This window comes from Podarcis pityusensis (genome assembly GCF_964106645.2).
Source record: "Podarcis pityusensis genome assembly, chromosome: 8".
Taxonomy (NCBI): domain Eukaryota; kingdom Metazoa; phylum Chordata; class Lepidosauria; order Squamata; family Lacertidae; genus Podarcis; species Podarcis pityusensis.
In genome coordinates, this window is record NC_138033.1 from 62536406 (window position 1) to 62562374 (window position 25969).

Genomic DNA, 25969 nt, shown 5'->3' on the forward strand with positions numbered 1-25969 from the left:
TCAGAATTCCATGTGAGATGGCTCAGTTGGTAGAGCATGAGACTCATAATATCAGGGTCACACTTTTGAGCCCCATGTTGAACCAAGGATTCCTGCATTGCAGGGGCTTTGACCAGATGAGCCTTTTGATCCCTTCCAACTCTATTACTCTAAGAGGGATTGATTGTTAAACCGCTCTGGGAATTGTCACTTCTGTAGGGGTCCCCTAGCAGCTCTCGGCAACTCTGGGGCAAAGAGCTTCTCTCCACTTTTGCTGTTGTTTATGGGCAGCTCCTGACTCACTTTATAGCTCACCGATTTTGCTTTGCTTCCTCCTGGAGTGTTTTCTCCTGGCTGGGCCACGTCCTTGAACTCTGATAATGCTCCTTGCTCATCTGGATGCTAGCTAGAGAGGGGTCTATGAGGATGTATATCTGCAGGAATTTTCAGCTCTCGGGAACTCTAGGCATGGACACTGGCATGAACCTCAGTTGCCTTCACATGGAAAACCTTACAGGGCTCACGGCTTTCCCTTTAGCATAAAAATTTGTGCTGCCAGAGACAGGAGGGACCTTGAAAACTTCTATGATGTTTGGTGGGATTTTATCTTGTATACCACAAATGCAGAAACACAGGACTCCCCTAACCACAGGACAATGAGAAATCAAGATTTCCAAACAGTCTTAAGTACTTTACTAACCTAATATAAAGTGGATATATCACACTCTTTTTTTATTCTGTTATTTTTATTAATTCATTTTTATCTCACAGAAGCAAATCAAACAGATTGATTTTTTTATACCATTTTGTTTGATTTCCTCCAGTAAAAATAAATCTGGTGGCTTGAGAAAATTGGGTCCACAGTAACTCTGATTAACCTATTAAAAAAACAACAACATATGGACCAGGTTTATGGGGAAATTGGCATTTTATTGGAATGACAAGTTCTGTTACAATGTGCAACCTTATGCTGCTTTCAACCTGCTGATACAGTATTTCTTTGTGTTATTTATCTATGGCTTATTTTGATGATGGTGATGATTTAAAGGGCATCTGGAGTGGCATTAGTTAACTGGCCCCTTTCTCCCCTCCAGCGTATTCCCAGCTACAGACCCACCAGCTGTTGCAACAGCAGAAGCCAATCCAGCACCAATTTGTGATCCAGCAGCAACACCCACATCAACCCCTCCAGCCCAGGCCTCCGCAGCTGCAGGTCCCCCCTCCACCAACCCCCAGCCTTGGGGCGCCCCCCAGCCTGCACGCCCAAGGGCCCTCGCAGAACCAGGCGCCCGCTACCAGTCTGCCAGCCTGCCAGGCCCCCAGCCAGCACAAGCCTGCTGCCAGCCAGCCCTCGCAGCAGCACACCCCGCATCCCTCTGGGCCCCCAGCGCTGGGGGCCCAGAGGCTGGAAGGTGGCTCCCCAGCCAGACCCTCCGGCTGCCCCAACCACGCCGGCCAGCGCAAGTTCCAGCACACCTCGGCCGTCATCCTTCAACTACAGCCAGCTGTTGGAACAGTGAGTTGGACCTCTGGGGGGCATTCATTTTGGGGTGAGGACTGGGGCAGAGGGGTGGAACTGGATCCTTCCCCCCCAGCCTTTCCTCCCAAGGCAGGCTACCTTGGGCAGGTGGGCAGGGCCACACACCTGTCCATCACCTACCTGTCACCCTTATGAGGCCAGGTGACGACTCAAAAGGGGCTTGTCTTTTGGGAACCCACTTGCAAGTGGTTTTGATATAAGATGCTTGCAAACAGGCTTCGGAGCGATGGCGAGTTGCTTTGCATGTGGGACGGGTGGCTGTGGTTTGGGCAACGGGCCCATGGGCCAAATTCAGAACTCATGTCGGGCCTGAGCAAGCCCCTGGGCTGGAAGTGCCCCACCCTCACCTCAGCTCATTGCGAATCACACAAAAACATCCCAGAGCAAGGGGAATGTCTTCGGTGGGTTGGGCAAACCCTGACTCCCTTTTTAGCTTTGGGTTTTTAGCTTTGGGTTTCCCTCAGAAAGGCTCAGGCTACTCTTCCCCTTATCCAACAGAGCTCTTCTCATGGATGTTTGTTGTAATAGCGGAGCCTCCACATCTGCAGGCAGCCTACCTCTGAATACCAGATGATGGGGAACAACCACTGGAAGCCTGTGGGCTTCCCTCTTTAGGCCTCTGGTTGGCCACTGTGAAAACAGGATGCAGAACTGAGATAGGCCCTTTTTGGCCCTGATCAAGTAGAGCTGTTCTTGGTTTTATTTATTTATTTTTACATATTAGGAAAGCACTTAATGAGGCCATGAAAGCAGTGTGTAGCATAGGAATTCAATACAGTACCAAAAACAAAAACAAAAAAACATTCCTACAGAGTTACAATTCTAATTTCATAAATGACTGGGTTATGCCTCGGGGAAGGCTATGATTCTGAGACGCCTGTCTAATTTCAGCTGGGCATGGATTCCAGAGGGCTTGAGACGTGGCACTAAAAGCCCAGTTTTTAGTACAAACGAAGTGCACATCTGTTCTGATGTCCTTGCTTTGATGACGTATGGGTCCTTGATCCTGCTCTGGGTGAGGCCACCCACTTGCTCAAGAAAACCAGCCATTTGGGGAGAGCTGCTTGCCCCGTTGCCTCTGAGGGGGTTGCTGCTTCCACAGGGGCTCCCCTCCACACTTGATGTTCTGCCTTTGGCAGCCTCGTGTGAACTCTGTCCCAGAAGCCAGGCCCCTGGCAAGATGGGTTTGTGTGTGTGCCTCCTGAGTTCCTCCCCACTCCAGATCTCCTGTCTGCTTGTCTCCCATTATGGTTAGGGAGTGACACTTCTCTGCAAAGTACTAAACACTCTGATGGGCAAAATGCCTGCAAAACAACAGTGCATCTAAGCCTGCAGTTTCAGGGGGTTGAGGTTGTGTTCTGCCCGTGGCAGGTCCCGGGTTCAATTCCCGTCAACTCCAGCAGATAGACCTCTGCAGCAGGGCAAGCAGGGGCCTCTTATTTCCCCCTGCTCTTGATGTTTTCCTCCCTCGCTTCTCTCGTCCTTCCTCTGCAGCCGCCACTCAGCAACCAGGAGAATTCCAGGAAAGACCCGTTTCCTGCAGAGAAGCCCCCGGCAGAGTCACGAGTCGCTCAGCCCCTACTCCCACCCCAGGGCGCCTTGACGGCGCCACCTCTGGCGGCCCCTCCTGAGCAGCAGGCCTCTGAGGGCACTGGGACCACCCCACCTCACGGTAAGGGGTCTTTTGGGGGTGGGGAAATGTGCTGCCTCTGTGTGTGTGTGTGTGTGTGTGTGTGTGTGTGTGTGAGAATCTTTGCAGCCCTTCCTCTGCTGCAGGGTTGCTTTAAAAGGAACCGGAGAGGTGTGTTTTTCTTACTGCAATCTCCAGCGGGAGGAAGGAGAAGGTTGTCAAACTCTACTTGCCTCTGCCTGCAGCAATGCTCTGAATCCCAAGGAGTGCTTCGGAATAGGCACTCGGGGCAGCGTGGCGCTGTACGTTCCTATCTGTTGTTGTGGGGTTATGAGTGCTGCTCCAAATCGTGGGCAGTTTGCAATGATGGCTCCAAGGGAGCCTCTGTGTTCAGGAGCAGTCTATCTCTCAGTACCAGTTGCAGAGAATCAAGCAGTGGGGGAGCACGCTATTTGCTGGCTGCTGTAGAAAGTGGTATCCTGGATGAGACAAAGCCCATCTTGGTTTGATGTTTTTTTAAGGAAAGGTGAATTCTACAAGCTGAATTAATTGATATGTATTCTGTACGTGGTTTGGCTTAATGTCGTTCTTATGATTTGGTTGATTGGGAAAGGGGCACAGTGCTGGAGAGCACCCCAAACCCTTGTATCTTCTCCCTGTACCAGAAAGTGTTGGAAACCCTACTTGTCCCCAGCTACTGAAATTTTTCCCTTTCAGTGTTTTATCGTTGCTGACCTCAGGGATTAGAAACTTGCCTCTTGATGAACGTAAAAGATAATCAGAGTATTCTTTGAGATTTAACCCCCCCCCCCAATAAAAAAATTCTGGAAGTGCACGGAATGGATGTTGATCCTGGACTGTATGGAATCCTTAGGGAGATACCACCTAGTTCAGGAACATCTATGCCTTCTTCTCTGTGGATGATGGGAGCTGTAGTCCAAAATACCAGGAAGGCAACAGGTTGATTTACACAGAGATGGCTGGAGCTCTTTTCTCAGACAATCTTGATATTCAGCTTCCCTTTTGAAAGATCAAGTTTCTAGTCCCCTGGCTATGGAAATGTGCGGGTGGCATTTTGTGCATTCTTGGAAGATGGTTGTTGTTGAGGAAAGAGTAGCTGAGCTGATGATCCAGGGGCTGTTTTTTTAGTGTTCTGAGAGACACGTTTTCCATTCCCCCACCCCACCCGAACATGCACATTCATGAAAAATAAGCCATAAAAACTGAAATTTCCTTAGCTTGCCCCACCTGGTTCTACCAGGAGAACTGGTTTAGGCTTCCCGAGGGGACCTGGAGACCCAAGTCTCATGAGAAGTTGAGTGTGTTTAGCCTGGAGAAGAGAACTTTGAAATGTGACATGATGGAGCCATATTTAAATATCTGAAGGGCCACCTGCCAGGGATTCTTTAGCTGTGATTCCTGCATTGCAGGGGGTTGCACTAGATGACCCTTGGGATTCCTTCCTACTCTGAGATTCTAAGGCTATTGTCTTCCAACCCTGGCAGGGCTGCTTTTATGTCCCCCTCGGCATGGGCTTGTTTTGGAGAAGGGAAAATGTTTGTTCTCTCCCCGCCTCCCTCCATCATCTTTGCATAGTAGTACTTGATCCCGCCTGCTTTTTGTCCCAGTTCCATGGGGAGGGGAGGGTTCGATCGCCCCCTCCTTTTTTTGTTTGCACTCTTGGGAAGCTGGAGGGGAGGCCCTTGCCGCCTGCCTGCTGCAGAGACAAAAGGCTCTGCAGCTGGATCTTTGACCTGGCTGCACATTCCCTTCAATCAAGTTAAATGGAGCAAACCTTTTCTCCTTTGGGGAAGGGGAGCCCCACATCTGCATTTGGGCCAAGGGAGAGGAGGGGGTGCTTGGATATTCCGCCCCCCCCCAGGGAACAATGGCCAGCTCCTGCTGCTCCCCTCTCCTCCGCAGACCTTTTGTGGGGTGGGGGCGTGGGCCACACAAGCACACACCTGCTTTCTCCCCCCCAGCTGCTCAAAAATCACTCTCACTCTCAGTCCCTCTCACTGCTTCCTTTTTTGTGTGTCCAGTGCTGAAAAAATAATGGAAAGTGGAAACGAGAGAGAGAGAGAGAGAGAGAGAGAGAGAGAGAGATTTTCCACTTTCCATTATTTTTTCAGCCACTGGTCAAAAAAAAAAAAAAAGAAGAAGCAGTGAGTGACTGAGAGTGAGAGTGATTTTTGCATAAACAACAACAAAAAGCCAGCACGGATTCCCCAGATGTCAGTGGCATCCTGTTAGTTGAATGAGGAGCTGAATTTTCATGTCTGCCAGGACTCCCCCTCCCCCAATATCTAGAGAGCAAGTGTAGTGGTTAGTGTGGTGGATTCTAAGACCAGGGAGAATGGATCCCCACTCAGCCACAGGCTCACAGAGTCACCTTGCGCCAACCAGTAGATCAGTCTTGTCTACCTTACAGGGGTGTTGTGAGGAGACAAGGGGGAGGGAGCTGATAATCAGATATCTAATATTCTTTGCTTAGACTTTGTTATTTTAACCCATGTGTGGCTGTACTCCTCCTCTGTGCCCATTTTATAGTTTTGTTGTTCATCTTTTTAATTTTCATTTGTTGTTATAACGGTTCCATTTTATACACATTATAAAATGAAAATTTCAAAAACGACATTTTTCCTTTATCAATGCCTGTGATCCCATAAAATGTATACACTGCTAGATTGCTTTTTTAAAAACAACAACCCAAAGTGGTATTCAAATACATTATGAAGAGAAATGAAATCTTTCCGCCCCCAAAAGAGGGCAAGTTGGTACACCACCTTGGAGGAAAAAGGAGCTATATATGTAATGAATAAATTTTTAAAATATGGAGAGCTCCCGGTCCCCGCTCTCTGGGGCATCTTGCCATCCGTTGTTGGGAACTGGAGACTGGGTTGCTCCTCCCGCGGCTGCCGCTCAGCCCTCCTTCCTCCGCCCCCCACTCCGGAGGCTGCGGCCTCGGCCCTTCCCTGCCGCCGAGGCGCGCTCGGGGAGGCGGAGGCTCTTGGCGCAGCCAATCCTGGGAAACAGGAGGCGGCGGAGCAGAAGGAGGCGGAGGCTGGCCGGCAGCTGCTGCCTCTGCTGCCCCCGCTCCCCCCTCTCCACCCTCGGCGGGCGGCATTGTTTGCGCTTCCCCTTCCCCGGCCAGCCCGGGCGCGGCGAGAGCGCGGCCCGAGCCAGCGAGCCAGGAAGGAAGGCCCGGCGGGCGCAGCGGCGCGCGTTTTGGCACGCGCCCAGGGCGCACGGAGCAGGGGACCCTTTTGGCACCGCCGCGCGCGCCTCCCTCTCCCGGGGCGAACAGGTGCTCAGCGCGGCCGAGGCGGAGCGCGACTCTGCCCGCTTTGTTCCGGCCTCTTCCCCCCCACCCCTCTCCCGATGCTGCGTGGCGGGAGTCCGGAGGCTGCCTCGGCCTGCCGCCGTGCCCGGCTGCCCTCGCCACGGTAAGGGCTCCGGCGGGGACACGGGGCCTTTGTTCCTTCGCCCTCCGATGGGACTTGGAGTTGCTGCTGTTGCGCTTGAGACTCAGGTTAGCGGCGGGCGGGTGGGGGTGGGGGTGGAGACTTCTCTGTTTGTTTGTTATTAACGATATTTCTCCCATCCACGATTGCCAAGTCCAAGAAAGTGGGACTGGTCCCCAAAGGGAAAACACTCAGCGGGAGCGATTGGAGGTTTCCTTTTTTGGATGGGTGTTTGTGTGTGTCAAAAATAGATAATAGACCTTTGTGCCCGGGTTTGTGGTGGAGAGGGGCTGTTGTCAAAGTGACGGGTAAGTAGGGTGTTGTTTGGAATTGCTTGGCTGTGCAGGGTTTAGAGGCAAAGAAAGAGGGAGTTCCCTCAACTCCCTTCTAAATATTATGGGGGTAATTTTTATTTATCGTAAGAGTTGTTTTTCTGGAGTGTAAGGCTTGGGGGTCAGCTCCATTGTTCAGTTGATAGCATTTATACCTGACCTTCTCCAAAGAGTTCAAGGTGGCGTGCAGGGCACTCCCTCTTCATTTTAACCTCACAACAACCCTATGAGGCAGGTTAGGCTGAGCGGCAGTGACTGGCCCAAGGCTATCCAGTCAGCTTCATGGCTGAGTGGAGATTTGAACCCTGGTCCAGGTCCTAGTCTGACTCTCTGACCTCTGCCTCACGCTACTCATGGGCCTCCTAGTAAAGCTGTCTAGAATCGTGCAATTAACTGTTACAGCTCAGTAGAACCTCCATATCCAGGGGCAGTCTATTTGACAGCCCGTGGAGTGTGTGACCTTCTTCTCTTGTTGCCTTGGATGACTTCCAGGATCATCCAGTGTTGTTGGAAAGGTGAACTCAGGCCTCTATGAGCCTTGGATCCAGTGGGGCTCTTTCCTACCTTACTTTCCCCTTTAGGAGGGGCTGTTCTGGGATAACAGCTCCCCCCCCCCCAGTAGTAGGAGTCCCCCTGGGGTTGAGATTGGGCACTGGAATAATCCGGAGGCAGGAAGGCATGGTAGAAAATATAGCCTGATGCCATCATGTTGGGAAAGTACCAGTAAGTCTGGCCAAATCTTTTCTCCCCTTCTGAAATTCAGCTCTCAAATGATGGGAAATGAATTCAATCTATATTGCTTCACCATCAACCTGTAAGTGTGTTGCATGTCTGTTTTTAAATAAAAGTGGGCTAAGCATGGGTTTAAGGAATATTTGCAGCCGCCGCCACCCTGCCCTCCCCCCAGGCTTGCAGTTTGCAGCATGATTACTCAGGGGTAAGCCTCACTGAACTTCTTGAATCAGATCTGGCTGTATGGCTAAGCCACGGGGTACTTAAACTGCACATTAATCCCACTGATTCCCAGGGGGACTGAGGGCTGGCCTGTCAAGTTAGAAGAAGCATACACGAGCTCCTGTTTTGCGGTTGAGGGTTGGAGCTGATTTCAGCCAGTTGGGGGTGGGTCCTGATTTTGGTGAGACTGCAGACTGAGGGCAGCAGCAGAGCCAAAGCTGGGCGCAAGCTGCCCAGGAAACATGTGCAGGAGGTGGGCTCTCAGCTCAGCTCTCCAGAGCTGTGGAGTCTAGCGCTACCTCCGCCAATCCACAAGACATTAACAGTACAATCCTGTTTTCTTGGAAGCAAGTCCTGTCGAGTTTAGTGGGGTTTGCTCCCAGGATTCCAGACTTGGAATGCCTTGTGGAGGGCACTCGGGGTCTCTCCTGTGTCTTACAATGAGTGTGAGAGAGTTTAATCCCCTAAATTTAATTCTCCATTGCAGGGCTGGGAGACTTGTGGAAAACTGCCTTGGTCCATCTAGCTCAATATTGTCTGCACTGATTGACAGCAGTGGCTCTCCATGGTTTCAGGCAGGAGTCTCTCCCAGTTCTACCTAGAGGTGCCATTAAATTGGGACCTTTTGCATACAAGGCAATGTTCTACCACTAAGCTACATGCATTTACCTGTGCTGGACACACACCCAACCCCCACCATCCCTGACTATTGAGCATGCTGGTCAGGAGCCTGGAGGCAACATCTGCAGGGCCACAGGTTTCCCTCCCTTGCTCCGCTGAATGTTTAATGCGATGTTAGCTGCTTTGGAGTACGAGTGGGCCTTTGGTGGTTCATTGATAGTTTGTTTGTTTGTTTGTTTGTTTGTTTGTTTTTAAAAAAGCTCAAAGCGGTTTGCAAAGAGAAAAAGGTTTCGGTCAGTTGAGTTGTTAAATGCTACCAAACAACAGTTGCGTTCTCTGAAGCACAGTTGGGTCGCAAAAAAGAATATTGCTTTATAAATATTTCAGTCGAACTATGCTTTCCCTCACTGCAGCCATAAAATTGGTTAGCTGCTGTTGTGAAACCAAGCAACTTTTTTTAAAATAAAAAAATGAAATGAATTATTGCACTTTCCAGAAAAGTTTGATTACGTAGATTTATGTAATTTGGCTGACTAGCTCTTCCCATTGACTTCTGTCAACAGTCATTTAGCTGTTTGTCTTTTAAAAAGCAGAAGTAAGGCAGAGCGGTGGCAAATCTTTGAAAACAAAAGGCGCTTTTGCTGACAAGGCAGCAAGCTGATTGGGAAGGGCACAGTCGCTCAATGGTTAGAGCACCTGCTCTCCATGCAGAAGGTCTCAGGTTCAATCCCCAATGGCAATATCTTCAGTTAGGACTGGGAAAGATTTAATGCTTCTGTTAGTCAATGCCTGCAATACTGAGCTAGATGGACCAGTGGCCTGGCTCAGTTTCCTAAGTCCAGTTATCATTTGCACCAGTGTTTTGCGGAAACTTTTGGAATAGTTGACCTCTTTCAAACTGGAGCGGATTGCTGGCCTTGCCACTGTTGCTTTAGGGGACTTGTAGGTCTAAATGCATATTGAAAAAATAAGAAGGCCGTTAATAAAGTTGGTCCAATCACAGGTCCCTCTAGCCCACAAGTGAATGCAGTCCTCCAGAGGTTGTTTTTGTTAAGCCTCCAGACAGCTTGCCCACAGCTTGACCACACCTGACTCTATAGCCTGTGGGGTTTTAATTTCATTTTAATGTATTGTTTTTTATATTCTTAACTCTCTTTGGTTATTTTATGCATAAACTTCCTTGAGATGGAGGTTTGGAAGGCGATTTATAAATTAATGGTAATAATGATGCGCCTTGACTTTTTTGCCATGCTGGGCAAGCCTGATGGGAGTCAGCCAACACGTGGTGGAAGGCCACAGGTTAGGCACAAGAAACCTGGCTATCAAGGTCGCCTAATGATGTTTGCACCTCTGTTTTGTTTCTGTTTTGATAGGCGCAGCTTGGCTCACTTCCTTGAGCCATACAGGTGGGCTATGTGTAAAATGGGGCCACAGAGAAACCAGGGGTGGGGTTATGGCATGCCCTCCATCCTAAAGTACAAAAATAAATGGAACTTGCTTACTCCTTTGCAAAAGCCCAGTTGTGACTGAGCATGCTCAGTAGCTGCAGAATGTTGGAAAAGAAAGGCAGGAGTGGGATTCTCGGATTCTGCGGGGAGGAATGGTTGGCTGGGACCCAGAAATGGAGCACTCCTGTTCAGAAAGGGTTGGCTACGCTGCCGTACTCCCACTGCAAATGAGCTGTGCTTTCTAAACAAAGCAGCTGCCTAAGGAGCTTGTGATAACAGCACTTCAGCTGGGTACCATCTCCAAGGACACTTCCCTGGAGTGGCTGGCGCATGACTCATTTCTTATGCAGCAGGTTGGCAACCAGACATCCCCTGGCTGAAAGGGGACCCTAAGTTGCCAACCTCGGCTGAGAACAGACAAAGGGTTTTAAAACATTCTGTCCCTGCCATCACCCAAACTTGGGAAGCTGCCTTTTATTATGAGTCAGGCCACTGGTTCACCCAGGTCAGTATTACCTGCGCTGACTGGCAGGGTTTTGTTGGCAAGAGACTTCAGGAATTGAACCTGAGACCTTCGGTGTGCAAAGCAGGTGCTCCGCCACTGAGCTACAGACCTTCCCTTAAAATCAAGCCAAGATTCTTGTCCTCATGGTTCTGATTGAAATAGGAACAAAAAGAGCTTCCTTGTAGCAGGTCATACCATTGGTCCATCCAGCTCATGAATGTCTACAGTACACAGTGACTGGCAGCAGTGCTCTTTCCTGGAGGGGTCTCTTCCAGCCCTACCTGGAGAAGCTAGGGATTGAATCCAGGACTCTGCATGAAAATCAAATGCCTCCTTAACCACTGAGCTGTGGTTCTCCCCTGGTCTCCGTTATTCCCCTGCCTCTGTTTTATCTCTAGTACAAAGGATATTTGAATATAGCCCTTTTATGGGTGGTGCCAGGGTAATGAATGTGTTTCAGCACAAAGATAGGGGTTTTGCTTTAATCTTTGGGATTACAAGCATTGTGATAGGATATTAGTGATTTTGTTTTGGGGTAAATATTTTTAAGTTTCATTTTATAATGTGTATATAAAGCAGAACACTGATAACAACAGGTGAAAATTGGAATAATAATAATAATAATAATAAAGCTGTGAAAGAGGCACACAGAATGAATACAGTTGCACATGGGTTAAAATAACAAGTAGGGAATATTAGTGTTATTTAATTACCAAGTGCGGTTTCAGATTGGCCAGGCTTGTGACGAAGGTTGTTTCGAAAACAATGGTTCTGCTGTAATAAAAGAATGCTAAATTATATGAAACGAGTCCAGAGGGTCCAACAGGCTGCAATAAAGGAATGCCGGATCACCTAGAAAGCGAACGGAGGTTCTAGTCCTTGCCGAACTCTCAAATTACGTGCAGTTTTCTGCATTATACCTGTAATTGTTTGTGTTCCTGGTGCGCATAAGTGGAAAGAGGAAGAGAACTGTCAGATCGCAGAAGGAACATGTGAAAATAAGCTGTTTTCTGTTTTTGCATGGCGAAAGGGGAGGGGCAAGGAGATTATTTGGCACATGAGTAGGACGGCCTGAGTTTCCAAAGCCTGGGCTGAGTTGAGGAGGTTTTAAAATAGCCACTTGGAATTCTCCTTCTGGTGGCCTGGATGGTGCTGGCAGCTCCCTTCCGTGCGGGGAGAATTCCAGCCAGGGTTTCTGTGCCACCCTTTTCCTGTGGCAGAAGGAGAGAGCTCATCTCAGCACTGAAGCTGTGCCTGATGCATCTCTCCCCCCCCCCAAACCAAGCGCCTTCCCTCCCCTATGAGGGAGGAGCAGCTTTCTGGGAGGACTGGCTGGCCTCCCAGCAAGCTGGCTGGCACGGAGACAGGAGAGAGAGCTTTCTTGAGGTCTGGCCATCCTACTGGCTGCCCCCTTGTTGCAGGTCCTGTGGGGATGAGCCAGGCAAGAAGCCCTGATGCCGTTGCTCGGGGGGTTGGGAGAAACCCAACTTTGAGCCCTGGGTTTCACAGTCCCTTGTTTGATGCCTTGGAGCCTGCCTGCTCTCTCCTGAGCTTCTCCTCTTCCTCCAGCAGCTGCTGTCTTCCCCGCCTGCCCCTCTTGTGTGTTCATGCGCCCCCTGCGCGCCATGTGCCTGCTCTGCGCTGTTTTCCCGATCCTGCTTGCGCAGCTGGGGAAGAGGCGTTTGGGCGCTCTCTGGAGACGTGCTCCAGTTTCACACTGCAGTCATGCACTGTCAGGTGGTTCCCATGCCTGTTCCCATTATGAAATGAGGGGGGGGGGAGGAAGAGTGGACTGTTGCTCCTCTCTCTCCCCACCCCCTTCCTCTAACCCTTGTAAGGATCAGTCGCATGTCCTTTGTGATTGATTGGCAGGAGCTCCGGAATGGACAGCAGGTGGCGCTCTTCCATGCTGTGCATTGTTCACTTGTGGGACATAGGAAGCTGCCATATGTGAGAGTCGGACCGTTATGACCCATTTATCTCAGCATTGTCTACACTGCCTGCGCTGGCAGTGGCTCTTTGGGTTTTCAGGAGATTCCCAGTCATACTTGAAGATGCCGTTTGGGGATTGAACTTGGGAAAAGCAGCTGCTGCTTCCCCTACCAAAAAATGGCCAGGGTCTAATTTTCAAAGTTCCGATTAAATGGCTGATTTAAACTTGGAAACTGCAGTATATGAAGCTCAGTCCATTGCGGTCCATCTAGTTCAGTATTTGCTACACTGACTGGTAGCAGCTCTCCAGGATTTCAGGCAGGGAAAATTTGTCGGCCCAAACCGGAGGTTGCAAAGAATGACCCTGGGACCTTCTTTATGCAACGTGTCTACTCGACCACTGAGCAAAGGCCCTTAAAAATAAAGCCAAGTTTCCAGTCCTCATTTTTCTGAATAAAGGACTGTTTTAAGTGGGAAGAGGCCTTCTATGAGTCACACCTTTGGTCATCTAGATCAGGGTTTCCCAAACTTGGGTCTCCAGCTGTTTTTGGATTACAGTTCCCATCTCTGATGACTGGGTCCTAGTAGCTAGGGATGGTGGGAGTTGTAATCCAAAAAAAAGCTGGAGACTCAAGTTTGGGAAATCCTGGTATAGATCAGTGTTGCCTGCATGGATTAGCAGCCGCTCTCCATGCATTCAGGCAAGGGTCTCTTCCAGATATAGCTGGATACACCTCTAGGATCTTCTGCAGGCAAAACAGGTGTCACAGCCTTTTCTAAAAGGGGCATCAGGCCAGTTCTTTGAAGCCTGCAACCAACTGCGACCCAATTTTCACTTCCTAGTGCAGCACCAAGGGATGCATCCCCTGCCGGTGCTACTCAGAGTAGGCCCATTGCCTGCTGAAGGCAGCCGGTGTGACCTGTGTTCATTAATATGAATTTTGTTTGCACTGCTTGCCTCCGGGGCGGGGGGCATAAGCTACTCGCCCTCCTGCCTTCCCCAGCAAATGACACTGCAAGGGAATGTTCAGAAGCTGAGCTGCCAACTTGAAATAGACCGCAGTGGCCTTGGATTCCCCTAAATATTTGTCCTGCTCAAATGAGAAGCAATAAGTTGACCTCTCGCTTGACAGTGCGAGTTGACCTGCGACTTGGCAGTTGTGCCCTCTGCCTCGAATAGTAGACCAGGTCATCTGGGATAGCTGCTCAATCATGTGAGCATCTCCTCCTCAGCTGTTTCCTGCCATAGGAAAGGACCCCTTTGTTTCTTAAGGCTCCCTTCTCATAGAGAAATTGTGTGTGGAGGGAGAAGTTCTCTCTCTGTCATAATACTAAAACGTGGGGCAATCCAACGAAGCTGAATGCTGGTGGGTTCAGGGCAGAGTTAAACTGTGGAACTTATCGCCCATGGATTTGTCTAGCGGTGGCCAGTGTTAGAAAGTCAGATATATAAGCCAATCACCATAGGGTACCTTAAACCTATGTTGCGTTTACCACAATGGAATGTCTAGGCGCCGTTTTGTTTTTACAGTGGAGTTTCGTTGTTGTTGTTACTCATTTCTGTGCCTCTGTGCCACTTTATATTTTAAAGTACAAATCTCAAAGCGGGTTGCAATGCCTTCAAACATCAAACAATCCAGGATAAAACAAATTTGAGCTTCAATGAGAATATTTCAGATCCTTCTCTAAGTGACATTTTGCTTTCCCCAGTCACCAGCCTGGCATCCAGAGTTCTCCACACGGTCGCAGTTGGGCCTGTGCCAGTTGCAAAATGATTTCTAACACGGCCAGTGGCTGCTCTGCCTCCACTCTTGGAGGAGGCAACCTGCCTCTGAATACCAGTTTCTTGGAATCGCAAGCAGGGAGAGCCCTTTTATATGCAGAAGTATGTTCTGTCCCACTGAACATACTGAAGTCAGCTTCCAGTCTTTCTCATTCATTCAGCTCATCGTTGTCTGCACAGACTGGCAGTAATCGGTCTCCAGGGTTTCAGGCAGGCTTTTCTCCCAGTGCTACCTGGGAGATGCTGCCGTTGGGGGACGACCACGGGACCTTTTGCTCTTGTCAGTGAGTTACGGTCCTTTTCTTTCAACATAACGCAGGGTCATAGCTTTCAATGTTTCCCTTTTTTAAAGGGAAATTCCCTTATTCCAAATAGGAATCCTCGCAAGAAAAGGGAAAAGTTGACAGCTATGCGCAGGGTTCTAGTCCTCATGGTGTTGAATAAATAGCTGATTTAAACAGGAGCATAGGAAGCATGCCTTGTGCCGAGTCAGAATACTGGCTCCTGCCAGCCAAATCTCTTATCAGAAGCTAACAAAGCATTTTGGACCTCGGGCAGAACCCCCAAATTAAAATGAGGCCGGTTTGAGTTTTGCCACTGTGGTACCATTTGACACCCCTGCTCATCTGCCAGCGGCTGGATTGTATGCCGTCAGAAGCGGCTGCGTTTCCCCCTTTGTTGGGTCTCGGCGCGGCAACTCCCAGCATGCCTTGCTTTGAATCCTTGGCGCCGCGTGCGAAGCACATCCTCCAGGGTGGTTAATATTTAATGCGGTGCTGGCTGGGCGAACGGACCGCAGTCTAGGAAATCAAGAGAGAGAGAGAGAGCGCGCAAATCCCAGAGTCTCTGAGGAGGTGGCATTGAAAGGGGTCTGGAGTGGGAGGTGGGGAAGAAATGGTTTTGTCTCTCGGCTGCGCCTCAGCAGCCAAGGATTATGGACCCTCTTGTGTGGGGGTGCTGGCGGGGGGTGGGTGGGGTCGGCAGCTGTGGTGTGCAGAGTGCTTTGGCACTCCAAATGATGTCATCCGGGCAAAGCTGCGACTCTGGTCATCCCCCGAAATCGAAGTTGACACGCAGATTAAAAACGGGGCCCTGGATTCTGCTTCAAGAGAGAGCGAGAAAGAGCATAAAACTGAGCGTTCCTTGTTCATTTTATGGCTCGGTTTCGTGTATTCTGCTCTTGCCCTTCTTGGGAGGGGCAGCAAGTTACGTGGGACAGTTTCCAGCAGCAGTTAGGATCTTTTGAAAAGGAAAAATATATAAAGTGCTGGAGAGGTGGAGCTGGCTTTTGTTCATTGTTCCACCTTCTGTATTTCTCACGTAAAAAGCCTTGGCTTATGGGTGGTTGTGGTTAGGATTCTGGTAGCATATTTGGACATGAAAAAGGAGATGTGGAGAAGATTGGGGTGGGGAAGCAAAGTGATACAGGAGGGGAATAACCACAGGAAAACATTTTTTTTCTTTGGCACAACATGAGGCCTAGAAACTTGATGCGTTGACATAAGGATTCTCAAAACATTCAGGAGCCCAGGATCCGTGTGCTTCCAGTGTGTAAAGTAGCCCTGGGTTGTGTATGCGCTTTGCCAGTTGCCCGTTGGTTGTTTGAGAGAGCCATGCGATCGTGCCGGAGTTTGCAGTTGATAGAATCGTAGGATTGTAGAGTCGGAAGGGACTCCAAGGCTCTTCTAGTCCAGCCCCCTGCAATGATGTGTTGTGCAGGTGCGTTGGCTAGAGCAGTTTGTGGGTTCTGTCCACACAGTCCCTGGGATTCAGCCGCTTTCTGCCACTTCAAAACTTTAATGTGGCCTTCCCGAGCCTCCTCTCTCTCCCCATACTGTGTTCTGGACTACAACTCCCATCATCCTGTGCTGGCTGAGGCAGATGGGAGTTATAGTCCAAAGCAGGGGTAAGCAAGCTTTTTCAGCGGGGGGCCGGTCCACTGTCCCTCAGACCTTGTGGGGGGCCGGACTAGATTTTGAAAAATAAATTAAAAATGAACGAATTCCTATGCCCCACAAATAACCCAGAGATGCGTTTTAAATAAAAGGACACATTCTACTCATGTAAAAATACGCTCATTCCCGGACTGTCTGCGGGTCGGATTTAGAAGGTGATTGGTCCGGATCCGGCCCCCGGGCCTCAGTTTGTCTACTCATGGTCCAAAGCATCTGGAGGGCTGGGAGTTCAGTTGTGGGGGCAGCGGGCTGCTCTGTACCTTTGGCAAGGAGCCCTTCTCAGATGGACTTACCTGCTAAATAATTTCTCTGTGTTACAGAAGATTCTGGGGCATCAGTATACACCCAGTTTGGGCAAGGCATCAGCCTGGTCCAGGCCACATTGTCATTAACTGTGATTCCTGTGTTGCGGGAAGTTGGGTAGATGGCTCCTGGGGTCCCTTCCAATTTGATCATGCTGTCAGTAATAGCATCACGTCTCTGATTTTCATTTCTTCAACAGACCGTGTGTGTGTCGTAAGGGGTTCTTGGAAACCCATCCAGATTTACAGACAGCCTAATTTTTTGCTGAAAGGTTATTTAGTTACTGAGGGTTTTTTTACCGTTTCCTTAGTGGAGGAGGGTGGGATGTTGATCTTTAATTTGGTACAATGTGGCAAAGTGACTTGTACATCCCTCCCCCCCAAAATTCTCAATGCAAAGGTCCAAGGATTCGTAATTAAAAATAAACAAATCACCAATTTTCACCTTTCAAACTTTGCAACTCTTTCTTTCTTGGGAGCATTTAGGCAACCAGAGTGATACATAAATGGAAACCTTTTAGCTACAAATTAAAACTAGCATAATATCCCAGTTGGATAAAAGGGTCTTCACCACAAGTGTCTACCTGCTGGCTTTCTAAACTTGTTTTAAATGTATTTTTGGGGTGGGGAAGCAGGTGTTAAAACTTTTAAAAATTATCTTATGTGTAAATTGCCTTGAGATGGTGGTTTAGAAGGCAATTGATAAATTAATTGTAAAACGAGCCTTCCCTCCTAGTATCTGATTGTAGTCAGTCCGGGCTAGACCCCCACCCACTGAATCTTTTGTACAGTCGCAGAATTATTGCATTTTGATGGGGTGCACTTGTAATGTCCAATTCTCAGGCCCCCCACCCGAGACTCCAAAGTGCTTAGACTCCAAAGTGGTTTCAGAGTCTGGGAAGGGCTATACCACTTGGCACCTGTTGACAGAATGAGGAAAGCAGAGTGGGCACCTATGCCAGGCAGGGCCCTTGTCTTAGCCCCACCCCCCACCCCGCAGTTGTTAGCAGTTTTGGGGGTATTGGATGAGAGCCTGAATCCCCCACAAACCCCCCACTCCACAAATCTTTTTGCAAATTGCAGAGGAATAACTTAAAAAGGGGCAATAGCATATTTCTCCTCCTATCATAGTTGCTAGGGGATGTATGTGGGCTTTTTTGGGTATATTGTTATATTCTCTGTTGTGTTGCTGTTTTGTCACGTTGTTATGAAATCGCTTTTGCCCTTAGCACCCCCGTTTCCGTTCTCCGCGAGCTGCTTTGAGTGCAGCTTCCCCCCCACAGCAAAGCACCAGGAGGATAAAATTGCAACCGCAGCAGCTCTCTGGTGCAGCCCCCTCCAGAATCTGGCGTTCGGGACTGGAGGTGGCAAACTCCCTTGGGATGTATTTGTAGAAGCCTGGGACAGAAAGTCTAGGAATCATGGCCGAGAGTGGATTGTATGTAGTTTGGCCACTCGCCTCCCGCATGCCACACACAAGTCTTTCCCAGGCTCCTGTGCCTATTGGAAAGAGGAGGGCATGGATTTAAAGCCAGGGGTCTGCGAGCGTCAGAGTTGGCGTCCCCCTGCCTGGGGCACGCCGGGTCCTCTGTGCCAGTTCTTCTGCTCCAAACTGCCTGGCAGACTCTTTCTGTGTGTGTGTGTGTGTGTGTGTGCTCCTCCTTCCTTCCACAACCCTCTCTGTGTGTGCTCCACGCAGAGGTTGGAAGGGGGGGGGGCAGGCGTCCCATGCGGCTTGGAGCAGGAGCAAGTCAGCTGTATGGTAATGGGCAGAGCGGGCGGTTGGGGAGGGTGTTGGAGGGGCAGGGCCGGTGGTCCAGCCTCCTTGGTGCCTCTGCCTTTGTCTCGGCTTGCCTGTCACGCTCGGCTTCCCTCCTCTCCCTCCTTCTCCCATGCAGAGGCCGGCCGGGACAGCCTCCGCCGCACGCCTCCGGACGCCCCCGGCAGCCCCGGCATGACATCGGGGAACAACGGCAGCTCTGCCTCCACCGTCGCCGGCGCCCCTCAGAACGGTGAGAACAAGCCGCCCCAAGCCATTGTGAAGCCGCAGATCCTGACCCACGTCATCGAGGGGTTTGTGATCCAGGAGGGGGCTGAGCCGTTCCCGGTAGGTAGCCAACAAACCTGGCGGAGGGGTGGGTTGAGTTGGGGGTGGGGGAGCCCCAGGGCAGTGCATGGGTAGGTGTTGGTGGGCTGCCTTTGTTGTGGGGCTTTGGGAAGGGTGGGCATTGAAATCCCATTGCAAGAAAACTTGAGGGTTGTGCTTGGGCACGTGCAGATGGCAAAGGGTTTCACCCACCCACACCCTGGTGTTTCTGTTTTCACAAAGGCTGTGGGGGGAGAGTGAACTTGGCTGGGACTGGAGGGGGCAGAGAAACTGGTCGGAGCACGGGGCGGGGGGGAGCTGGTTTACATGATTGGGGTGATGCAAGGGAGCCCAGGGTCCCTCCTCGCAATATAAAATCTTACCAAGTCCCAAGCACATTTCAAGTGCTGTGATGCCACTTGAAGCAGCTGTGGCTTCCCCCAAATAATTAGAGGAGCCGTAGTTTGTTACAGGTGCTGCAAGTTGTAGGGGAGACTCCCTTATCCTCCCTTCCCAGCTACAGTTCCCAGAGTTCCCTGGGAAGAGCTATTGAATTTTAAACCACTCCAGGAATTGTAGCTCTGGGAGGGAAATACGGGGTCTTCGAACAATTCTTAACAAATGGCACATCCCAGGATTCTTTGGGGGGGGGGGTTCAAGGTGGCACCGTAGCGCTTTAAATGTGTTGTGTGGAGTGTGGCCTCCGAATGCACTGTTCAGAGATTCCTGCCCAGCCGGGCCAAATCCACCCACCCACAGCCCTGCGCTCCCATTTCTGGCGCTCTTGTTTCCAAGGTGCATATAGCCAAGCGTTTCTCCCGCTGCAGCTGTCAGTCGAGCGTCCGCCCTCCCCTCGTCCTGCGGGGCCAAGGCCACCCGGGTCTCCCTGGAAGAAGAGAAGGGGGAGGGGGCTGCCTTCCAAGCTGCCTTACGCCGACTCCCTTGTCGAAGCACCTCCCTCGCCCATCTCTCCTTTGCTGGAGGTTTGTAGAACAGAGGTTTGGATGGCCGTCCGGCAGTGGCGATTCCAGGGGGTTGGACTAGATGACGCTCGGGGGGTCCCCTTCCTGCTTGACATGACTGTGGTTCTTTGCCAGGTGGGGCGCTCTTCGCTGCTGGTGGGGAGCCTCAAGCAGAAGTATGCCCAGGACCTCCTGGCCGAGAAACCCCAGCACCAGGACAACAACACAACCACCACCACCGACTCCGAAATGGAGGACCCCTATCTACAAGGTAGGCCCAGCGGAAAGCCTAGATAAGCAGAGAGAGAGAGGGACCTGGAGCATGTGCAGAGTGCCTTTCACTTGCTCCCTCAAGGAGCATTAGGGATTGATGGGGCAGCTTCCCAGCAGAGAGGTGTCGTATCAAAACGTGCAGAAAAGCAGAACAAATATTTGGCACAACCCTCTTCTGCAAAGGTGGAGAACCTGTGGATGTTTCTGGGCTCATAAGATCACCAGAAGAGGCTGCTGGATGAGCCTGTTCTCACAGTGGCTGACCAGTTGCCCCAGGGGAAACCAGACTGGGAGAGTCCCTTGTCTAAAACCCTTGAGAAACGCTGCCGGTGTGTGCAGGCAATAGTTAGCTGGAGGGAGAAAGGGTCTGCAGTTCCTGACGTTCCTGTGATGGGAGCCACATCTGGTGGCCGCAGGTTCCGCAGGTACCTGGCTGGAAAAACAGCAATCAACTGCTGGGGGTTGGGCTAGATGACCCCTGGGGTGCCCATCCAGTTCTGCCATTCTGTGATTAAGAGGTGCCTGATCCAGCAGGGCTTCTTAAATGTGGGTGCAAGGGTTTGGGGGGCTTTGCTGCCTTTTGTTGCTTTGAGGTGAGGGGTCCTAAAAAACTCTGCTCTCCTTCCCCAGAATCCAAAGACGACGGATCACCCCCGAAGCTGAAATGCGAGCTCTGCGGCCGCCTTGACTTTGCCTACAAGTTCAAGCGGTCAAAGCGGTTCTGCTCCATGGCCTGCGCAAAGAGGTACCTCCCTGGCAGAACCATCTGCCTGCCCTTCTCCTTGAAGGGGCCGTAGCTCAGGGCAAAGCAGCTGCCTTGCTTGCGGAAGGTCCTGATAGCATCTCCAGGCTGGCAGCTCTAGGAATCTCCCCTGCCTGAAAACCCAGAGAGCCACTGCCAGCCAGAGTAGGCAGTGTTGAGCTAAATGAACCCAGGGTTTGACTCCATTATAAGGCGTATTCCCACGTTCCACAAATTTTGTGCTGGGTAGCAGCGGAGAAGCTTTTATATAGCTGATTACTCTACACACACACTGGGCTGCACTGCTTTTATCGTCTGTATTTTAACATGGTTGCTTTTTATAGTGCTGTGGTGCTGTTTGGGTCTGATTACTTTCTAGAAATTATTAATATTATTAATTGGATTTAAATTCCCTCCTATACCCAGAGTTCTCAGAGCTATTCACAGAACGAAATAAAAACATAAAACCACAAAATATACCATCAAAATAAAAACAACAACCCAATAAAATACCTTGTATGTTTTTAAGCTTTTTGTATTTTGCCCAGTGTTGTTTTAATTTGCGAGTTGGCGGGGTGGGAGAAGGAGGGGTAGAAATAAAAACAATCATAATTAATAATACAAGGTTGGAACGTTGGCCACACACAGGCTTTGACCTTCTCTCTTTCTCGCAGGTACAACGTGGGTTGCACAAAGCGTGTGGGGCTCTTCCACCCAGACCGCAGCAAGCTTCAGAAGCCCAACACGCCTCCACACGGCCGGCGTCGGACCTGCAAGGGCTCCCTTCCCCCTCTCAGCAAAGAGAACAAGAAGCAGGTAAGAGCCTTCTGGAGTTATCCAGGGGCAAGGAACTTTTTTGCACAGCGGAGGAGAAATTTGGGAGCATCAGGTATCTCTTTGTGTCTCCCTCCAGTGCACCTGCCACAGACCCAAGAGGAGCATAGTGCATGGTTTTATCTTTCTTCTTCCCCAGAGTCCTCAGTTTCCGACCTCTAAAATGGGCCCAATTGGGGTCCTGCATGGAGGAACTGCCACATTTAATCCCCTCCTCAAAACCCTGTGAAGTAGGTTAGGCTGAGAAAAGGCAGTGGCTAAGTGCCCAAGGCCACACCCGGGAATCTTCATCCATGACCAAGTGGGGATTTGAACCCGGGTCTCATGGGCCACTTTCCCATGTTATCCTCACAGCAAGTGACTGGCTAAGAGGGGAAGCTAAGAGGCAGTGACTGGCCCAATGAGCTTCATGACCAATGAGTAGGGGACTTAAACCTAGTTCTTTCCCAGGTCCTAGTCCTGCACCCTAACTACTACACCACACTGTCCCCCCCGGAACACGATAACAAATTGTTTGCTACACATGCTTGGAAGAAGAGTTCTCAGCTGCAGAGTGGACATTTGCTTTCAGGCGGTGCTGGGTTCATTTGTAATGATAATTTCTTCACTAAATTTTAATAATTGAAAGATCTCAAGAGTCAACTTCAGGGGAAAGGTATTATTCGCTGCATGTTAATCTGCCCATAATTTATGCAGAGATCCAAGGGAAAGATTTCCTTGCTGATGTGTGGGAACAGGAATGCCCAGTTCAGTTTCTTCTGAGCTGTCTCAGAAGTTCTTTTCGCACAGTCTGCAAAAAAAAAGATTACAAAAGGGAGACGATATTGCTAAAGCGGAGTTAGCCAATGGTTCCTCCCCTTTTTTCTTCATCTAATGTTGCTGATGTTCGTTAATATTATTACTGCATTCGCATTTTGGTATATTGTAGTGTAATTTCGAAAAGTTTCTCAATTTTGTTGAATTAAGTAAATAATTCCCATTGGGTTCTGAATAAACGCACAATGAATCGTTCCTGTTCTGTATTTTATTGTGTGGTTACCTTCCTCTCATAAGCTGTGCAGACTGCTATTCTATGATCTTGTGGAACCAAAGGGGGCAGTGGCTCCAAAGAAATTGAGGAGCCCAGGGAGTTAGCGCAGTAAACATACAGATGTTGTAACTGAGCCTCCAGACAGCAGCTGCCAGCCAGAGGAGGCAGCACTGGGCCGGATGGGGCAATAGCACAGCCTCCTAAAGTGGGGTGCTCCTCTGTGTTTGCAGGCGCCGGTATCGCTGCCCCCTGGATCGGGGCCCATTTCCGTCTCCGGGTCTCTGCAGCTGGCTCACGCGCAGGAGGACTCCAGCCGCTGCTCGGACAACTCCAGCTACGAAGAGCCCCTCTCGCCCCTCTCGGCCAGCTCTTCCGCCTCCCGCCGGCGCCAGGGTGAGCGCGACATGGAGCTGCCTGATGTGCACGTCCGAGACCTGGTGGGCATTGGGCACCACTTCCTGCCCAGCGAGCCCACCAAGTGGAACGTGGAGGACGTCTACGAGTTCATTCGGTCCTTGCCCGGTAAGGATTGGGGCCTTCCGCCTGCCTGCTTAGGAAGGGAACCTTGGAGCGGTCCAAGTTGGGCAGAAATGAGCCTGCCCCCCTCTCTCCCAATTCTCTGGTCTGGTGGGAAGCCCAATATTTTCCGGTGTTTCTACTTTGAGGAGTTAAGTTTATGGATGGATTTGATTTGGTTACGGAAATATCCCAGGGGTCATTTAGCCCTAACTTCCCTGCATTGTGGGAACCACAGCTGAAGCATCGGCCATCCAACCTTGGCTTAGAAATCTCCAACCAAGGAGAGCTCACCAGCTTCCGAGGGAGTCTGTCCCACTGTTGGCATTGAGAAGTTCTGACAGTTTTCTGGTGATGATTAAAAACATAATAAAACATTGAACATGGAAAACTCCCGACAGAGGGCTGTATTTCAGAACTCCTCTAAAAGTTGTGTCATTCTTAATCTGCTTGACGTCAGATGAGAGGGCGTTCCACAGGGAGGGCGCCACTGCTGAGAAGGTCCTCTGCCTGGTTCCCTGTATTCTCACTTTCTCGCACTGATGGGGCTTTTCCTCTCCCCCTGCCGCAGGTTGCCAGGAGATTGCGGAGGAGTTCCGGGCGCAAGAGATCGACGGCCAGGCCCTGCTTCTCCTGAAGGAGGACCACCTCATGAGCGCCATGAACATCAAACTGGGCCCAGCCCTCAAAATCTACGCCCGCATCTGTATGCTGAAAGACTCCTAGAGGCCTTCAGGCCGGGGCGGGTGGGAGGCCCTGCTGGCAAACGGATGCTTTCTTCCTCGGAGGCTGGGAGGGGCTGGGAACAAAATGGACTCTGCTTTCTTCTGCCTCCCACTCTTCACAATGCAACTCGAGCACAGAGGCAATACCCCTAGCCTCCCTCGATGACAGGAGGGGCGTGGAGGCACCCCGATTCGGGTGGGATGTCCGTAAGCTAAAGCCGTTGCGGGGCTGTACATAAATATGTAGCATTAGCTTCCCCCCTGCAGCAATGGAGAGAGTCGTGCAACCTTGTTTTTTTAGTGGTGGGGGCGAGGACCCTCTTTCTCACCCTGGAAGCTGCTTCTCCTGCGTCCCAGAGACCCCACCCCCCAGGATCGGACACACCTACTTGAAACCTCAAAAGCCAAACAGGACCATTGCCTTAAATTTTTTTGTAGGCGTGTGTGTGTGTGCGCGTGTGTGTGTGTGGTGCCAAGTAGTGCCCTCTCTGTTTTCTCCTCCCTCCCTGCACCCTTTCCTCTTCTGCTATATCTCTTCCCAAGGCACAGCAGGGGAAGCAGCTGCCCTGATAGATCTCCTGATTCCCGTGGGGGATCATGCAGGAGCAGAAGGGATCTCCGTCCAGTCTTGCGGGGGTGTATTGCTCCCCTCACACTGTTTTGCTTTGGTTTTTTTAAAACAATTTTTTTTAAAGGGGAGGAGTAAGTAGCCCAGCGCAAGTCGTGCAAACTGGCTGGCTGACATCCAGGACTACTGGGGAGGCCTCTATTCTGATTTGGGACCAGGTCTGCAGCTGCCTTAAAAATTTAAATAAAAGGCCCTTTTGGCCCCTGCCACAAACACCTCACCCCCCCCCTTCTCCCCCTCCCATAATACCAAGGCAGGGCAGGAGGAGCCGGCTCTCTCCCTGGAAGATGGGGCTGGCCTCAGGACTGTCGAGAGTGGGCGGGCTTTTTCCTCGGGTGATCAGGAACTGCGGGGAGTGGGATTGCAGCTGAGCTGCACCCCCCCTGCCCCTTTTGACGGTTTGTGTGTGGTGCACCCCCCTTCTTCGTGCTGGCCACTCGCCACAGCCTCTGGGCTGCAAGCAAAAGGACTTTCTACTGTTGCCCCCCCCTCCTGTTTTTAATAAACGCCTTTTGGAATTAAAAAAAAAAAAGACGCCATGTATTTAAAAGGCTTCATTGCTATGGGGCTGGGTGGTTGGGGGCAGGTCCCGGGACATTTTAGCTTCCTAGGGCGGAGAACGTTCAGCTGGATTCTCCAGGTGAATCATAACGTCAAAACCACGGAGAGAGACGAGAACTCACAAGGCGAAAGAAAGGACTTCTTCATGCAGCACGGAGTTCAACGGTGGGACTCGCTGCCACAGGAAGCGGTGATGGCTTGGACGGCTTCAAGAGAGGACTGGAAAATTTTGCAGTCGGAGGCAGCCGTGCTTCTGAATAGCTGTTGCTGGAAGCCACGGATGGGGAGAGGGCTCTTGTTCACGATCCTGCTTGCAGGTTTGCCCACTGTTGAGAGCAGGATGCTGGCCTGATCCAGTGGGACTCGCCTTGTGTTGGCAAGACAGCATCCTCCTCACCTTGGGGCAGCAGTGTCTTAAGGAGCACTGGGGGATGTTGTGCCTAACTGCCCTCCAGTGCCTGCTCCCTCAGCGTTGGGGAGTCTCACTGACTTTTAATGCAATTGGGATGAGAGGTGGTTCCTAAACTGCAATCTGAAGCTTTTTTCCCTTCATATTTTTCATTTTCATCCCCTTTTTTCCTCTTAAAGCTCAAGGTTATGTGCATGTTTTTCTGCCCTCACAAACCCCGTGAGGTAGGGGAGGCTGAGAGATGGTGAGTGGTTCAATGTCACCTGTGAGCTTTATGGCAGAGCCAGGAAACTCTGGTTTCCAGGCAGACGCATGGCTGAAATGAATTCTTCCTAGAGCAGTTTTCGGCTTGGTATTCTGACGTTTGCAAAATGCATCCCATGCCTCTCACTTCTCCAGAGTGACTTTCCTTCCATCTGCCACCACCTCTGGCACACACAAGGCTTTTCCTCAGTTGCTCAAGCGTAATTTCTGTCACCTCAGGATGCTGGGAACTTAAGTTCTTAAAAGACGCTTGTTTCAGCAGTGGCTGGCAGGCAGGATGGCTACTTTTTCCACCTTCGGAGGCAGTTCCTGGGATCACATGGGGAGAATTGCCTGTGGGAAATCTTCAAGCAGGACCTGAACGCATCTAGCTGGCCACAGGGAGCTGGATTAAGTGGGCTTTCTGTAAATCTTTAGCAAAACTAAAGTACCGTATTTTTTGCACCATAACACTCACTTTTTTCCTCCTAGAAAGTAAGGGGAAATGTCTGTGC

General features: G+C 50.6%; 1 protein-coding gene across 5 annotated transcripts in view; it reads left to right on the plus strand.

Annotated features, from left to right (window-relative positions):
- Window positions 1-24773, plus strand: part of PHC2 (polyhomeotic homolog 2) — a 60191-nt gene extending 35418 nt beyond the window's left edge. For 4 of the 5 annotated variants that reach the window (XM_081017144.1, XM_081017145.1, XM_081017146.1 and 1 more), the window contains 9 exons: window positions 1074-1495; window positions 3014-3191; window positions 18344-18552; window positions 19359-19514; window positions 19629-19764; window positions 20397-20511; window positions 21183-21324; window positions 22603-22894; window positions 23460-24773. In XM_081017144.1, the coding sequence (XP_080873270.1) occupies window positions 1074-1495; window positions 3014-3191; window positions 18344-18552; window positions 19359-19514; window positions 19629-19764; window positions 20397-20511; window positions 21183-21324; window positions 22603-22894; window positions 23460-23614 (1805 nt within the window). In that variant the 3' untranslated portion in view covers window positions 23615-24773. The remainder of the gene's footprint in view (window positions 1-1073; window positions 1496-3013; window positions 3192-18343; window positions 18553-19358; window positions 19515-19628; window positions 19765-20396; window positions 20512-21182; window positions 21325-22602; window positions 22895-23459) is intronic. The other variant, XM_081017147.1, reaches the window with a different exon arrangement.
- The last annotated feature ends 1196 nt before the right edge of the window (window positions 24774-25969 follow it).